Raw genomic sequence first — 17464 nt, forward strand, 5'->3', positions numbered from 1 at the left:
TTTGAGGTCGGAGCCCTAACTCTGCCACTAACTAGCTATGTGATCTTGAGCAAATATTTTAACTTTTTTGAGTTTTAGAAGGCTTATTTGTAAAATGTGGAACCTAAAAACATTTACCTCAAAAGGCTGGTGTAGAACTAAATGAAATGGTTTTAAAAAAAAGGATATTGGAAATTGTAAAATGTACAAATATTACCATTTTTAACCCTTATACTCGTAAGAAACTTGTAGATGAAATCTACAGTTGTAGATAAAATCAAATACATATCACAACTTAACAAAAGTATCAAAATAGTGAAAAATACTATAAAATTTCAGAAAAAAAGATTATTATTATTTTTTAAAGATTTTATTTTTAAGTAATCAGTATACCTAACGTGGGGCTTGATCACACAACCCCAACACTAGAGTTGCATGCTCTACTTACTGAGCCAGGCAGGCACCCCAAGATTATTTCTACTTGGGAAAGACTAGGAAAGGTTTTGCTGAAGAAGAAATATCTGGGCTTTGAAAACTGGCAGGATTTTCATCGGCAAAGATGAGAGAAGTACTGTGTGAAGCCAACAATATGAAAAATGGCTGGGGGAGCAAAAGGGCCTGGTTTACTCAGGGAGGCTAAGAAACTCAAATCTGGAAGACTTAAAATTATACAAGGAGTTTGGAGCCAGGTTACAGATCGTTTTAAGTGTCTCCCTCGGAGACTTTATCTGATAAGCAAGGAAGAGCCACTTACAACTTTTACCAGGAAAATAAAATTAAGAGATACTTTCTAAGATTTATCTCACTGCTGATCGATCAGAAATTGCCAAGGAAGTGAAAAGAATATCTAAAGAATCAGTACCGTAAAAACATGAAGCACATGAAAGTCAGGGATAGAGAAGACATCCTATGTGAAAAATCAGCCAGAGCTGACTTTTGATTTTATAAGGAAGACATAACACAATAGAATTTTGATAAGGGCAAAAGTATGGGCTGTGGAATACAAGGAGAGCCTAAGTATAAAATTTTCACCAGACCACTATTATTGGTAAAATGATACAAAAAGCTAGTTTAAAATGAAGAAAGAAAGAAAGAAAGAAAAGAAAAGAAAGGAGGGAGGGAGGGAGGGAGGGAGGAAGGGAGGGAGGGAAGAAAGAAAGAAAGAAAGAAAGAAAGAAAGAAAAGAGAAGAGAAAAGAAAGGGAGGGAGGGAGGAAAGAAAGAAAGAGAAAGAAAGAGAAAGAAAGAAAGAAAGAAAGAAAGAAAGAAAGAAGAGAAAAAAGAAAGATCTGGCAAATTACTGGATTATATTCATTTAGAAGTGACTACAAATTATTATGTTTCATTAAACATAAATCAAAATGTGATGATTTGCTTTGCAATTTTATCTCACATTATATATAGATGATTACATTTTCATCTCTTAAAATACTGCATATTAGAAAAACACTCTTAGGTAGGGATAGCTGAGCACTTTGGAACACCATATTGCTGAAATATTTCTTCCTTCTAATATCTGATAAAATGCAACTGTCTCTCAAAACTCAAGGGTTCTTACACAAAAATGTAAGTTTATTCTTAGGGAGTTTTTAAAAAACAATAAAAACTACGCACCTATAGGTTGATTCTATAACACCAAACACCCACAATCAATATTTTGCCTATCAAATAGAATATAGCTCTATAAATCAAGAGAAAAGAAAATCTGGGAAGAAAAGAAGCTTATTCTCCAGTAGAGTTGGGACAGAAGAAGCATCACTGACTCAAAAATAAATAGGCATTTCTTTTTTTCCCTCTCAGTCAAGCTTAAATAAATAGAAAGTCATGCTAGGATAAAAAAAAAAAAAAAAGAAAAAGCCTTCACGAAAACTCCTAATTGCACGAAAGGCACATGTAATGTTATAATTAAAGTAAGTAGAAAATAATGCATGTGGCGGCATACTAAAGTGGTTCTACACTCTGCAGCATTATGTACTAAGGGACCATCAGATTAGTGTCATTTCAGGCACCTGTCCCTTTTGGCTAACAGGCAGCCATTCTGCTTCTCTTATTGGAAAGTTGCTGCACTGAGCCATAAAATCCTACATAGAAAATCGAAAGGGTAACAAAAATCAATTCACTTCACCAAAATAAGATGTGGGTTACTTAATTTTGCTACGATAAGTGACATTTATGGAACTGTTTTCAGCTTTCCAACAGTGATAAAATCTTGTCTAATATCAGATTTCTTAGAAAATATAGTATTATATGGAAAGAAAAGGTGGATTTGGGCTTATAAAGACAATAAACTGTGAGATATCTCAAAATCAACATTTACTCCTTAACTTCCTCACTGTAAAAGCTGCTACTGGTGATAGAGAAATCTTTCAAGGCATCTCCAAATTTACAACTTCAACTATTTAAAAGTTTCTTTCATGGACTTCAGCCAGATTCTAGTTTGCAAACAGAAGGCTGGGTAGACTGAATGTATCCATAGATAGTTTGTATTAAGAGCATTCATCACACTTTATTGCCAGCCCACTGCTGGTTTCTCTGCCAATACTTAATCCTCAAAGCTTCACTTTTGATTTTTTTTTTTTTTTTTTTTTTGGAGTAGTCATCATGTAATGTCTTAGAAGGAGAAAGAAAGGGGTGCCTGGGTGGCTCAGTCAGTTAAGTGTCTTGACTTCGGCTGAGCTCATGATCTTCTGGTTTGTGAGTTTGAGCCCCGTGTTGGGTTCTGTGCCTCAGAGCCTGGAGCCTGCTTGGGATTCATTCTCTCTCTCTCTCAAAAATAAAAATAAACATTTAAAAAAAAGAAAGAAAGGAGCCTGATCAATTGCTACAAATAGTTTACTTAGTTTCAGAATAAATCATGTGATTAAAATAGGCATTTTCCCACTTGTCACTTTGCATTTAGGAAAAAAACACTAATAAAAACAATGATACCACTACTGTCAGTAGTCCTCAACCTACCAGCTATGCCTTCACTCTCCTTTTTCCTTTATTTATTATTTTGTTTTACAAGATAGAAATAAAGGTGAAGATGAGAAGGTGCATAAAATATTCAGAGGTGCTGAAATACCACTGATAAATGAAGCTAGGCATTTTCGAAGCCATTGATGAAGGGCCTGTTAGTATGACTGCAAAAGTACGTTCATGAAAAAGAAACCTCCTAGATGCTCAGAATTCTGAGGAAAGCACAGGGAAAGAGAACACACAACTCCATCCTTGGCAAAACACATTTCTGGGTCGTACTTGCTCTGCATTTATTTGCCAACAAATCGTGTAGGTGACTTTACACTCCCTTGTACATACTAAATGGAAGCAGTCAACAGTCTAACTGTAATGAACTTGGAGGGCATTATGTTAAGTGAAATAAGCCAGAGAGAGAAAGAGAGACAAATATTGCGTGATATCATTTATATGAGGAATCTACAAAAGAAAAAGATAAAGAAAAAGCCAGACTCAGAGTAGAAAAGTGGCTGGGGGTGGGGTAATAGGGAGAGGTTGGGAAAAGGGTACAAAATTTCACCTATAAGATGACCAGGCTCTGAAGATCTAATGTATAACATGGTGGCTATAGTTGATAACGCTGTATTACATAATAGAATTTGCTAAGAGAGTAGAATCTAAATGTTCGTATGACAAAAGAAAACATGTGAGGCAGTGGAATGTTTAATCAACTAGGTGGGAGGAATCTTGTCAAAATGTATATGTATATGAAATCATCACATTGTACCCTTTAAATATATTATGATTTTGTCAATTGTATCTCAATAAGGCTGGGAGAGAAAAAGAGTCAAATTGTAGAATCTTGCTCAGATCTTTTTTAAAAAATTTTTTTTTTTAACGGTTTATTTATTTTTGAGACAGAGAGAGACAGAGCATGAACGGGGGAGGGGCAGAGAGAGAGGGAAACACAGAATCGGAAGCAGGCTCCAGACTCTGAGCCATCAGCCCAGAGCCCGACGCGGGGCTCGAACTCACGGACCGCGAGATCGTGACCTGAGCCGAAGTCAGACGCTTAACCGACTGAGCCACCCAGGCGCCCCAGATCTTAACACCAATGGTTGAAAACAAGTGTGAGAGGAACTGAAATTAGCTAAAGTATTTAAAAAGTTCTGTTTAAATTTTAACTAGCCACTTTGGTTCAATCTCTACTCCTTGACCTGGTAAATGTAAGCAGGCACAATGTTATATGTCACTTAATTAGCTAAATATTAATCACCATTTAATTATTATTTGAAATTTAAAAATGATTACTATTCCATTATTCTGTTCTAGTGATAATGCTTCCAGTCTCTGATCCCATCAGTATATATAAACATATCCAGTTGAATGGGCCACTTAACTATTTACTCTCTTAAGTAGGCACTCCCTAGATTCTACCTAATTTGTTTCCTTCATTGATAGTTACAAATTTACAAAATAAGGAATTCAGTCCATCTGTCTTAGACTCTCCTGAAAATAATCCGAGTTAACCTGAATTTTAAATTCATACTACTTCTAAATCATTTTGACTACTCATTGGGAATTTATTCTTAGTCTTCTACAATCCAGCAATTTACTCAGCAAATATTTGTTGACTATCTATGTATGCAAGGCAAAAATAATTAAGGCTTTTCTCAAGGGACTCTCTCTCGGTTTAGTAGAGAGATGGCAGGTAGAGGCATAAGTCTAAGAGAAGCCAAAAGAAATCAATAACTGACCTGCTGTAACAGTTCAAGGAATAGGGCCAAAGCTTCAGGCCTGTGTTCAGGAAGACTTTATTAAAGAAACATATTATAGAATATTATAGCCAGAAGGACCTTAGAAAATACCCATTCCAGGGGCGTCTGCGTGGCTCAGTTGGTTAAGCGTCTGACTCTTGATTTTGACTCAGGTCATGATCTCATGGTTCATGGGATTGAGTCCCTCATTGGGCTCTGCGCTGACAGCATGGAGCCAGCTTGGGATTCACTCTCTCCCTCTCTCTCTGCCCCTTCCTCTCTCACTCTCTCTCACTGTCTCTTTCAAAATAAATGAATAAACTTAAAAAAAAAAAAAAAAGAAAATACCCATTTCAATCTTATCATTTAACAGATAAGGGAAAAAAGAGAGAGAGAAGAAAAAAGACAAAGCCCATTAAGGAGTAATAGCAATCTACCTAATATCACCTAGAGAATTGTAAAGTCTGGACAAGAAGGTAGGTCTTTGGATTCCCAGCTTTCGCTCTTCTATGATAGCACATTGCCACTCTGGGGTTGGAAGGATTTCAAAAGGCAAAGATGGGGGAAATAAGAGAGAAGGCTGATAAGATCAAAGGTTGGAATATGACACTGATACAAAGGTATGTTTGGAAAGCAGTTATATTTATCTGAGGACAAGAGTTTGAGGGGGAGGAATGAGACAGTAGGCTGCAAGCAGGGTAGGAATAGATAATGGACAAATGACAGGAGGATATCAAACAACAGACTAAGAGAGTTAGTTTTGTTCATTAGATAATTTAATGGACACAGAAGCAGAACTGACTTGGGAAATCTGAAAGTTCCTTCAACATTGGTAATATTATTATTATTAATATAATTTATTGTCAAATTGGCTAACATACAGTGTGTAAAGTGTGCTCTTGGTTTTGGGGGTAGATTCTGGCGGTTCATCACCTACATACAACACCCAGTGCTCATCCCAACAAGTGCCCTCCTCAATGCCCATCACCCATTCCCCCCTCCCCCGCCTCCCCATCCACCCTCAGTTTGTTCTCTGTATTTAAGAGTCTTATTATATGAGACTGATGGCCTTAAAGGTATATAATGAATGAACAGAAAAACCCTTCTGATATGAAAAAGGCCAGTTAAACATACCAAATTTAACACTGAATACAATCTCCCTTGGTCAATTTTTCTTTCTCCCAAGTGGGTGCAGAACAAGGACGAAAGAAGGCAAGACCCGCTGATGACAGGCACAGTTTGTGACAGCAGTTATGGAGAGACATTCGTGATGCCAGGCACATGCCTACAGAGTGGTAGCTGCTCTTGCCTCCACCCCACTGGCTGGCCCTGTGTCCTACTGTCCTGTTCTCTTCTTTGGGACTGGAAATCAACTAGAGATAGCCTACCGGATTTCCCACCAACATGACTCTAGCGTCATTTCAAAGCACACTGCCTCTTTTCCACTTACCACAAAGTAAAAGCAAACCTCTGTTCCACCTCACCCTCGTCCTGCATAGCTCTCCTCAGCCCCCCTCCCCTCCCAGAGATTAGAGTGTGATTCCTGTCTTTCTGGTTACTGGCTAGCTTCTAACTTTAACCTTTCAACCTAGACAACTCTTCTGAAACCCTGACTCTCTTAGCTGCTCAACTGTCAACTCTGCCTTTAGCAAGACACTTCTACTCCATCCCACCCACTAAACCCTTAGGGCATCAGTATAACCTAGGATATTTCCGTGCTGCTTGAATTCACAGCTTGACCTCTAGGGACCTTCCTTTTGAAAAGCTGCTTCTCGGCAAAATTATTCCCCAAGTCCCAGTTCTGTAGATTGTTGGTCTGGCCTGCTGCTGCTGAGATGCCAGGAGAGGCTCTGTCTAAGGTCATCCAGGTGATGGCAGAAGTCCCAAAAAGGACACACTGAGTGCACCAAGGTTTAACCACTTATAAAATGTTTGTGAAATACTCTGGGCTAGATAGTCAGAAATTTTCAGAGAGTCACCATTTTTCAGAGACAGATGAAAAACTTGAAATCAAGGACTGAATACTGGATAATTGCTCTCCATCCTTACTCAGGGAGGAAAATGATTTTTCAATACATAAAGGTAGGCAGGACTTTTTAAACAGTGGGAAAAAAAAACCTGAATAATTTATCACACTTCTTGTAATTCTTATTTAGAAAAAAATGAAACAAGAAAATACTAAAGTCATTTTTAACAGCACAGTGATACAGAGATTTAATTTTAACTGAGCACCTACTATGAGGCAGGCACTGCATGAGGTACTTTCCACGCATTACCTCCTGTGGTTCTTACTTGAGTGCATACTCTTTTCACTTCCAGGTTAGATATCAGGGCACTGGGCCTTGGTAAGATAAGCAATTTTCCCACAGTCACAGCCATCTGTGACAGGGTTGCTATTGCAGCTTGAACCAGTTAACTTCTAAACCTATGTACTCGATCAGTAAGCCATTCGATTGGCCCACGTTTAATAAAAAAAAAAAAAAAAAAAATCAACACTTTGGGGCACCTGGGTGTCTTAGTCGGTTAACTGTCAACTCTTAATTTCACCTCAGGTCATGATCTCACGGTTCGTGGGATCCAGCCCCACATCTGCCTCTGTACTGCTTGGGATTCTCTCTCTGCCCTGCCCTCACTTACGTGTATTCTCTCTCTCTCTCTCTCTCTCTCTCTCTCTCTCTCAAAATAAATAAATAAAAACTTAAAAAACCCAACACTTTAAAATTATAAGTTTGAGGGACTAAATATATGAAGAACATGTGTTGTCTTTATAAGTTTAAAAAAAAAAAAGGAAAAATAAAGGCTAAACTCCTTCTGAAAGTTTATCATTAATTTAAGACCCATTTAAAAAAACCAAAGGTGCTGTTCACTGTGAATCTGACAATTCAACTGGGGAACATTATCAGAACCTTCTAAACAGAAAATATCCATCCCGTCCCTCCATAAACACATGGTGAGTATCTACAATGTAGCAGACACTGTTCTAGTAACCAAGGATACAGAGAGAAGCAAGAAAACCATGGTCCCTGCCCTTGAAGATCATATAGACAAGTTGGAAAGACAGTCATTCTACACATAGACACAGTAACATGACTAGTGTGAGGACAGAAACATAGAAGGGTGTAGAAGGAGGATAAATTGAATTCAGCTAGGGACAAGGGGAGACCTCTCAGGAGTTAGGGGAAAGGGGCGGAGGAAGAGGACTGGGAGTGCTCCTTGTAGACAGAAGGGCAGGCAGCAAGGACCAGGGCAGAGATAAGAAACTGAAGCAAGTTCAGAGTGGCTCAAGCTAACACCGAGTGAGAGAAAGGAAGGAGCCAAGGCTTAGGACTAGAAAGGTGGGCAGAGGCCAGATCCTGCAGGACACTGTAAGCCATACTGAAGACTATACCTAAGAGCAATGGAAAGCCAATTTAAGCGAAAAAGGGAGACCTGATCAGATTTTAATTTGACAAGTATCAACCTGGCTGCAGAGTGAGGAGTAGATCGGAGTGAGAGTAAGGTTGACGTGGAAATGTTAGCAAAGTACTGCTGTAGACCAGGTGACAGGCGACGGCGAGCTGGGCTAGGGTGACAGATACAGGAAAGAAGAGTAGATACTTAGGAGGTAGAAGGGACAGAACTTGATGGGTGACTGAATGGGGATTTAAGCCCGGACATAATTCTAAAACTTAGAAGGTAGAAGGCCCTCTTTGCCTAATTAAATCAGTCATTTTGGTAGGAAAAAGAAGAATCACTTCTAAAAACATATTCCAACAAGAAGAGACTTACTGCTTTTAAACTGTTACTATCATTTATTCATTAGTACCTGAGTTCCAGCCATAACTCACCTGATTGCCAACCAATAATAGGTGTTCTCCAAGAAGAAAGTCTTTCAGCATGTCTTCCATCACTATCATGTGCTAGAGAGAAAAGAACTAGAGGTTAATTGTGTTTTGCATAATCAAGGTGAAATAATAAAGTTAACAATAAATACCTCTTTGTGCTAAGTAAAACATCTAGGGTGACAATTCAAGATGGCAGTGTAGGAAGATCCCGAACTCACTTCCCCCCGTGGACACACAGATTGTACAGCATCAGATGAAATAATTTCCTTTTAGAAAAATCTAAAGGCTAGCTGCCTGATGATTACACACTGGGCAAATGAGAAGAAAACCATCAAAGCAGGGAGGAGAGGCTGGGACACAGTCTCACCATAAACCTCACCCCCAGTGCAGCATCCTGTAACTGGGAGGGATCTCAAAATGTGGAGCTTCACCCTGAGGAACGAAGGGTCCGAACCCCACACTGAGCATCCCAACTTTTAAGACATATACTTGAGAGATGAGCCCCCCAAAACATCTAACTTTGAAAGCCAACAGGGCTTACATCCTGAGACCCACAAGACTCTAGTGATCTGAGAAACTGCTCTTAGAGGATTGTGCGCTCAGACTCCCCTGCCCCGGGGCCCAGCTCAGAGGCAGCTGACTGTGCCCAGACTTAAAGTGAAGGAGGCTCACCTGCTTATATTAAAGAACTGGCCTGAGGTACAGGCATCTAACTTAATACACACATGTAGAAGCCTGCTGGAATACTCTCTGGGGATGGAGACTGGCACAGGCCATCTTCATGCTCTCCCTCTCCCATATTCCAGAACACCAGTATCTCCTGGAAGAGAGCTTTTACATGGGTCTGGTGCCTCAATTTTTGTGACTACGACCTGGGAGTCACCTCTTGATCACCTGGCTCTGGAGGCCGGGGAGTTTGCATTCCTGGTCCCATACAACTGATAATTGGCATCACCCAGAAAGAAGCTCATACCCCTATGTGGCCCCTGATTTTTGTGACTTCTGCCAGAAGATACCTCTACATCACATGGCTCTGGTGGCCAGTGGGGCTTATACAGTGAGTCCCACAGGACTGTAACCAAAGGACAGAGAGGTCTTAAAAAGCTACCACCCCTAGGGCATAGCAATAGGCAACAAATTCAGGAGCTCAGTTATTCTAGGAAGGAGGACTATTAGCTAATCATCATGACTGAGGCCTGAGGGGGCAGTATTCTAATAAAACATGCATCCTAGGGTTGGCTGTAATCCTGTCTAGAGACCTTGGAGGGCAGGCGCTATCTTTGTACTCACACTTTATCATGCTCCAAAGCACCAGTGTCTCCTGGAAGGGAGCTTTACACACATCTGGTGCCCTAGTTTTTGTGTCTGGTGCCCTGGTTAATGCAGCTGTCACCCAGGGACACTCCTTAATATTTGGCTCTGGTATCTTGGGGGGGCTTGCATTTCTGGGTCCCATGAGACTGTGGCTATCATAAAGATGGTGCTTGGGAGGCTACCAGCCCAGGACACTGCAAGACAGCGGACTGAGGCATACTCTTCAATCTTCTGTGAAGGAGGCCTCTTTGCTTGTCCTGGAGCTTCAGCCTGAGGAACAAGCTTCAGTTTGGCATACATTTAGAAGCCCATGGAGCACTATCAAGAAATGTAGGCTATGGATGCCATCTTGGCTTTCTCTTTCTTGGTCTTGCTCCAATTCCCTAGTATCACTTAGAAAAGGGCTTGGACACTTGTTTGTAGCCCCAATCTCTATGGCTGTCATCCAGTGGACACCTCTAGATCACCTGGTTCTCATGGTCAGAGAGGCTATAGTTATGGTACACAGGACTGTATATATTTGCATACTTTTAAAAGCTAATGCTTGAGGGTGTGGCTTCCAGTCAGCCTGAGTCCAAGTGCTGAGATCCTCCCCTATGGGACAAGAGGTCTTGGCACATCTTCAGGTACTGGGAATTATTAAAAATATAATGGGCAGCTTGAACAAGCATATAGATTTAAGAGACAATCAAGAGCTGAGGCAGCGTTGAATGATAAGGTTCATCTCCTACATGAGGCCACTCTTTTAAGACTGGGAGAGGTAGTTATTTCATATATTGTATAAAACCAATAGAGTTAAGCAAGATGAAAAACAGAACAAAGGATATGTTCCAATGAAAGGACAAGATACAACCTCGGGAAAAAATCTTAATAAAATGGAGATAAATAATTTACCCAATAAAATTTCAAAGTAATGGTCATAAGGAAAACCACCCCCCAAAACTGAAAAGGATGGATGAACACAGTGAGGACTTCAACAAAGAGATGAGAAATATAAAAAGTATCAAATAGAAGTCACAATGTTGAAGAATATAGTAACTGAGCTAATTAAGTTCAACAGCAGAACAGATGAAGTAGAAGAAAGGATCAGTCAACTCAAAGACAAGGCAGTGGAACAAACCCCATTAAAGCATCAAAAAGAAAAAAGAATTTTTTTAAAAGTGAAGATAGTTTAAGAGACTTAAGGGACAACATCAAACAAACTAACATTTGAACTATAGGGCCCCAGGAAAGAGAAGTTAAAGAGGCAGAAATCTTACTTTAAAAAATAATAACTGAAAACTTCTCTAACATGGGGAAGGAAACCAACATCCAGACCCAAGAATCCCAGCAAGTTCCGAAGAAGAGGAGTTGAGAGACCCACACCATGACACATTATAATTAAAATGTCATTTTTTAAAGTTTATTTATTTATCTTGAGAGAGAGAGAAAGAGAGAAGAAGGACCAGAGAAAGAGGGAGAAAGCATATATAAAGGTCTTGGAATTTTATTCCCATTCTGTCAGCACAAAGCCTGATGCGGGGCTTGAACTCATGAGCTGTGAGATCATGACCTGAGCCAAAATTGAGAGTTGGACACTTACACAACCAAGCCACTCAGGTGCTCCCAAAATGTCAAAAGTTAAAGACAACGAGAGTATATTAAAATCAACAGTAGAAAAACAACTTGTTACATAGAAGGGAACACCCATAAAGCAATGAGCAGGTGTTTCAGCAGTGATATTGCATGCCAGAGGGAATGGCACAAGGTAGTCAAAGGACTGAAAAAAAACCTTGCCAACCAAGAATACTTTACCTAGCAAGTTATCATTCAGAAGTGAAAAACAGAGTATTCCAGACAAGCAAATGCTAAATGAGTCATCACCACTAACTGAGCCTTACAAGAAATATTAAAAGGACTTTAAGCTGAATAGAAAAGGTGTTAATTAGTAACGAGGACACACATGAAAATAAATTTCACCAGAAAGGTAAATATATAGTAAAGATAGAGGATTAATCACTTACAAAGATAGTATGAAGGTTAATAGGCAAGGCAGTAAAAACATCTTTGATTATAATAATTAATTGACATATAAGATAAAAAATGTGACAGCAGAAACAAAACATGAGGGGGAAGAACAAGAATGTTGAGCTTTATAATGGGATTAAACTAAGTTGTTATCAACTTAAAATAGACTGTTGTAGATATATGTAAGCCTCATGGTAACTAGAAAGAAATAACAAAAAATAGAAGAGAATATAAGAATAATAATATATATAATATAATAATAATATAATAATATATTAATAATATATTAATATATTAATATATTAATAATATAATAATAATAATAATATAATAATAAGAATAATCTGCAAATGAGCTAATGTAGATACGAAGACGATCATCTCAACAGATGCAGAAGAAGCTTAAGTCAAAGAAAGACAAATCCTGTATGATCTCTTACATATGGAATCTAAAAAATATGTGTATATTTATAATATGTAAATAAAATACATTTAACATATATATACTAAAAAAAATCAAGCTCATAGGTACAGAAAATACACTGGCTGTTGCTAGAGGCAGGGGGTAGGGGTGGGAGAAATGGGTAAATTTTTATGTTTTAGTTTAAACAAACTGAATACAAAAGAAAGTAAAACATCTATTGTAACCGACAATACTCAATTTGATTTAAAAAAAATTAATGTTGGTTGTAAATTATATAACCAATTAGGTCACTGACACTGAAAGCTTGCAACAGTCCACCTAAGCAAGACTAAGCCACTGACCATTATTTCAGAGTTTGCATAATTTAACCCTAACATATTTTAGCTATTGCTCTATTAGGGTTGGCTTATAATTTAATATAATATTTAAATTAACACTTGCTAATAATGTAAATATACAAAGGCTCTCTAAAATAATTGGAGATTTCCACGGAACATGTTACACTAACTTGCTCTTAACGATTACCTTCAGAGGAAGCGTAACTTTAGAATTAGAAATACATGACTTAGTTTCCATGTTTTTTATTTGAATTAGGCCACAATATAATACAAGAACAAGATTAAGGTTGCTCACAATAGCCACAGAGGAAATTACATTGCTCTTTTGTATCTTGCAAAATAGGACAACCATAAGTAGGTCACGAAGGCTCAGGGGCGGGGGTTGGGGGGAAGAAATATATCCTAGAACAATTAATATCCTTATTTCTTTCTCGTGGTTTTCTGTATCAAAACAATAACAGCTTCATAAGTACTGAGTTACTGAAGTTCCTCATTTGTAAAAAAGGCAAATTAACTGCATTTAATACACACTGCAGATATTTTTCTAGCTTATGCTTGCTTTTCTTTTTTTAACTTCTTATGGATTTTTTTTGACATCTTGAATATTTTCCTTTTACTTGTCAAATTAAGCCATACTTTCTTTCAGAGTTTCTTTCTTAGAAAAACTGAGAAAGTTTTTTCTTTCCTTCAAAAACAGATGAGTATTTCCTAAAGTTTACCTTTGTAGTTTTTATTTTTTAAAAAGCTTTCAGATACGCTGTTGCACTAGAGTTTTAACAAAGCTTGAAGTAGGGTGGGCACATCAATTTATTGTCCACCCTGGCACTTTTAAGACTAAAAAGAGATATCGTTAATAATAATGGGCAACAAATGTAAACAGAGACTATTTTAGGGATTATCTTAAGCAGGCCAATGTGTGTGGTTACCCTAGGGAGGCCTAGAATACCCCTCTAATCTGGGTTCTACTGGTAATGTGGTCTGGAGACCTCTTCCTTCTAAGATGAAAACTCAGTGCCAATTTCCAGACATTAAAGTTTTCCAGTAACAAAAGGGCTAATCCACATGAGGAATAGACAGAAAAGTTAGAAGGAGCACCTGTATCACCAGATAAAGAAAAGCCATGTAAATACTGAAAAATTCAAACTATAGTTGTATTCTTCTATAGTGTACTCATGTTCTCCTACTTAATGCCCTCATTCCATCCAACTAGAGTATTCAAATCAACAAACATTAGCTAAGGCTAAGGTCACACTGCCTATGTAATTCTTCTCTTAACCTCTTGGCCCACTCATGTACCACAGACAGTTTCTTAAAAGTTGCCCCTTCCACTTGTTCACCTCTCCTGAATCCCTCCTACCTCTCTAACAATTTCTCTCCACAGTCTTTCAGGTTGGATCTTTTTGTTGTAGCAATTCCTTGGATACTGATTTCTTCCATATTCCTTCATTTGATCACTCTCAGTACCTTTTTACATTTTTTTTTTTTTCAACGTTTTTTATTTATTTTTGGGACAGAGAGAGACAGAGCATGAACGGGGGAGGGGCAGAGAGAGAGGGAGACACAGAATCGGAAACAGGCTCCAGGCTCCGAGCCATCAGCCCAGAGCCTGACGCGGGGCTCGAACTCACGGACCGCGAGATCGTGACCTGGCTGAAGTCGGACGCTTAACCGACTGCACCACCCAGGCGCCCCATCTCAGTACCTTTTTAAATGGTCTCCTGGGGTCAAGGTTTAGGGCAGAGTAGCTCATGCCTACTTGTACACGGGCACCCACCGAAGGGGGAGGGAGGGCTGTGTGCAGAGTTGGGTACCCACATGTCAGTGCTTGAAGAGCTACGTGTGACTACTCTCCCTAAATACTCTCACCTATTCCACTGCTTCGGCTACCAACTCTATGATGATCTTCAACAGCAAGACTCCTCCTCAGCTCCAGCCTCATATTCTGAGCAATTATCAAACCATGTACTTGGTTATTTCCCAGTCTCTTCAAACTCACCACGTCCAAAACTTGTCTCATTACTTTCTCCTCAACTTTGTTTTTTCTCCTGTATCTCTTATCACTGTTAATAGCATCATTTCCTACCATCCGACCAAACCTCTACCATCATCTTGCACGCTTCACTCCTTCCTTATCAAGAGCCAGTTAAACACCAAGTCTAAGCTATTAAGTCACCCAAAAGTCAATTGTATTTATCCCTCTCTTTCTATCCCCAGTTTTCATTTAGGTTTTTACACCTCTGGCCTAGATTTTTATCACCAATTTGGCTTCTCTAACTTCAGTCTCTCCTTGAGGCAATGTGCTCTTTATAGTACTGACAATCACTTCTTTGTTCAAAATCATGTCACTTTTTTTTTCTTTTTTCTTTTTTAATGAAATTTATTGTCAAATTGGTTTCCATACAACATGCAGTGCTCATCCCAACAGGTGCCCTCCTCAATGCCCATCACCCACTTTCTCCTCCCTCCCACCCCTCTTCTCCCATCAACCCTCAGTTTATTCTCAGTTTTTAAGTCTCTTATGATTTGGCTCCCTCCCTAACTTTATTGTTGTTGTTGTCATACAGAGAAAGACAGATACCATATGTTTTCGCTCTTATGTGGATCCTGAAAAACTTAACAGAAGACCATGGGGGAGGGGAAGGAAAAAAAAAGTCACTTCTTTTTTTAAAATTCCTTAAATGACTCCTAATACCTTTGAAACAAAGGTTCATCCTTCCCTCCTCCCTCCCTCCCTTTTTTTTTCTTTGCTAAAGGCTATTTATTTATGTGTTGAGATATAATCGACATTATGTTAAATTAGTTTCAGGTGGTACAACATAGTGATTCAACATTTGTATACATCGTGAAATGATCACCACCGTCTGTCACATTGCAAAGTTAATATAATATTATTGATTATATTCCCCCATGCCGTACATTACATCCTCATGACTTATTTATTTTATAACTGGAAGTCTGTACTTAACTCCTTTCACCAATGTAGCCACTCCCCTCAACCGCCCTCCCCTTCTCAACTTCTTGATTTAGTCTTGGCCTCCTCTCCTGTCACTCTCCTCCCACACTATATTCAGCCAAAAATTTAGAATAATTTACTCTCTTCTCTTCTGTTTACTTTTCCACCAGGCTTATGTGCTCCCTGAGGGAGAATCTTGGCTTTCATCTCACACATAGTTCCATTGACTCTACCTACTGCCTAAAGAGCCCTGCTATTTGTCCTCTCCACTCTATCCCCACTGTCACCCTCTTCGTTCAGATCCTTCATAAGGACCTGACTATTGTACCTGGACTATTGCAACAGCCCCCTAACAAGTCTCTTTCTGTCTTGGTTCCAACACATGGACAACATTAAAGAGTGAATGCAAAGTTAGCTAGTGGAAATGTGCCTAACATCTTCCAATGGCTTCCTCACTTCTTACGAATAGCATCCAGATTCCTTAACTAGAAGGCCAAAATGATTTGACCCTTTTCTAACTCATCAGCTGCATCGCCTGTCACTCTTCTGTTTGCAACCTCAGCTCTGTGCCAGTGATAATTAATTATATGTAGTTTCCTAACTACACATAGCTAAGTCACATATGCTAAGTCACATATGCAAATGTTAGTCTCTCTGCCTGAGAGAGTCTCTCAACTTTGCCGGGTTCACATCATTTTCCATGATGTATTTTCATTTCTATGAAAATATATGACTCTCGTCACAGCAGCAACTCTTCCAATTTTCAAGTGTCTTTGGAAAGAATTTAAAACTTTACAATGCCTTAGTAAAAGATGTTTCAGGGCACTTGGGTGGCTCAATCTGGGACTATCATCTCATCGATGCTACCATAGTAACCTGTGTGCACTTTCGTCACACTATCCAGTAATCATGTGTCCTTTCTTTTCTTTCTCTGCTGATGGACCTAGGCAATGTGGGCCCTGGAGCTACCTATGTGTAGCTGCGTATGTGTGGGTATTTTAATATCTTTATCCAAATACCTTAAACAAGGCTTGACACATGGTAGATATTTTAAACATTTTTTCAGATCTAAAGTTCCTTAGGTTTAAGAGGCTATTATTTTCCTTTCCTCCAATTTCTCCTTACTACTGGAAGTGTAACATTTCTTAATGACCCATTTAATAAAATAATACTCCTGATTATGAACATTCAAAATCTTACTCTTTCTTTATTAATCCACTCAACACATATTTTACTCAGCATTCCCAATGTGCTGGGCACATGATATTTGGTGAAGATTCAAACTAAAGAAAACATAGACTTTACTTCAGTGGTATAGAGACCATATTTAAAAAATCAATTTCAGGGGCATCTGGGTGGCTCAGTGGGTTCAATGTCCAACTCTTGGTTTCAGCTCAGGTTATGATCTCGTGGTTTTGTGAGTTTGAGCCCTGCATCGGGCACCATGATGGCAGTGTGGAGCCTGCTTGCGATTCTCTCTCTTCCCCTCTCCCTCTCTGCCCCTTCCCCAGTTGCACTGTCTCTGCCTCTCTCAAAATAAATAAATAAACTTTAAAAAAATCAATTTCAATACAATGTGGCAAAGGGACCTCAGGGCATAGAATAGAATGGTATAGAATGGTATAGGTTCCTTGAATTGATACTAAAATTTGTTAATGGTTAATTCACAATGCTTTATGAAGAAAAGGTACATTTGGAGACAGGCTGCAGAAAATCCCTCAGGGCCACTGTGTAAAGTTCATAGCAGCCCTGTGGTCCTCAAAGTCTGTGTCACAAATACCATGGCAACAGACAGTGTTCAAGGGCACAATGGCCCTCCCTGTTACTGAATTTTCTACATTCTTAAACGCCGGGAAGTCTTTTCAACCTTTGCTACCATGGACTTTTTCAAATTGTCACTTATAAGATTTCCTGATTCGTTTGTCTTTATTCCTCT

General features: G+C 39.0%; 1 protein-coding gene across 2 annotated transcripts in view; it reads right to left on the reverse strand.

Moving 5' to 3' along the window:
• Positions 1 to 17464, reverse strand: part of VWA8 (von Willebrand factor A domain containing 8) — a 365498-nt gene that overhangs the window by 190163 nt on the left and 157871 nt on the right. For both annotated transcript variants that reach the window (XR_009611412.3, XM_060637082.3), the window contains exon 20: positions 8497 to 8568. Coding sequence is in view for 1 of the 2 variants with exons in the window: in XM_060637082.3 (XP_060493065.3) it covers positions 8497 to 8568 (72 nt within the window). In the remaining variant the exon portion in view is untranslated. The remainder of the gene's footprint in view (positions 1 to 8496; positions 8569 to 17464) is intronic.

The sequence above is a fragment of the Panthera onca genome, chromosome A1, assembly GCF_046562875.1.
Source record: "Panthera onca isolate mPanOnc1 chromosome A1, mPanOnc1 haplotype 2, whole genome shotgun sequence".
Taxonomy (NCBI): domain Eukaryota; kingdom Metazoa; phylum Chordata; class Mammalia; order Carnivora; family Felidae; genus Panthera; species Panthera onca.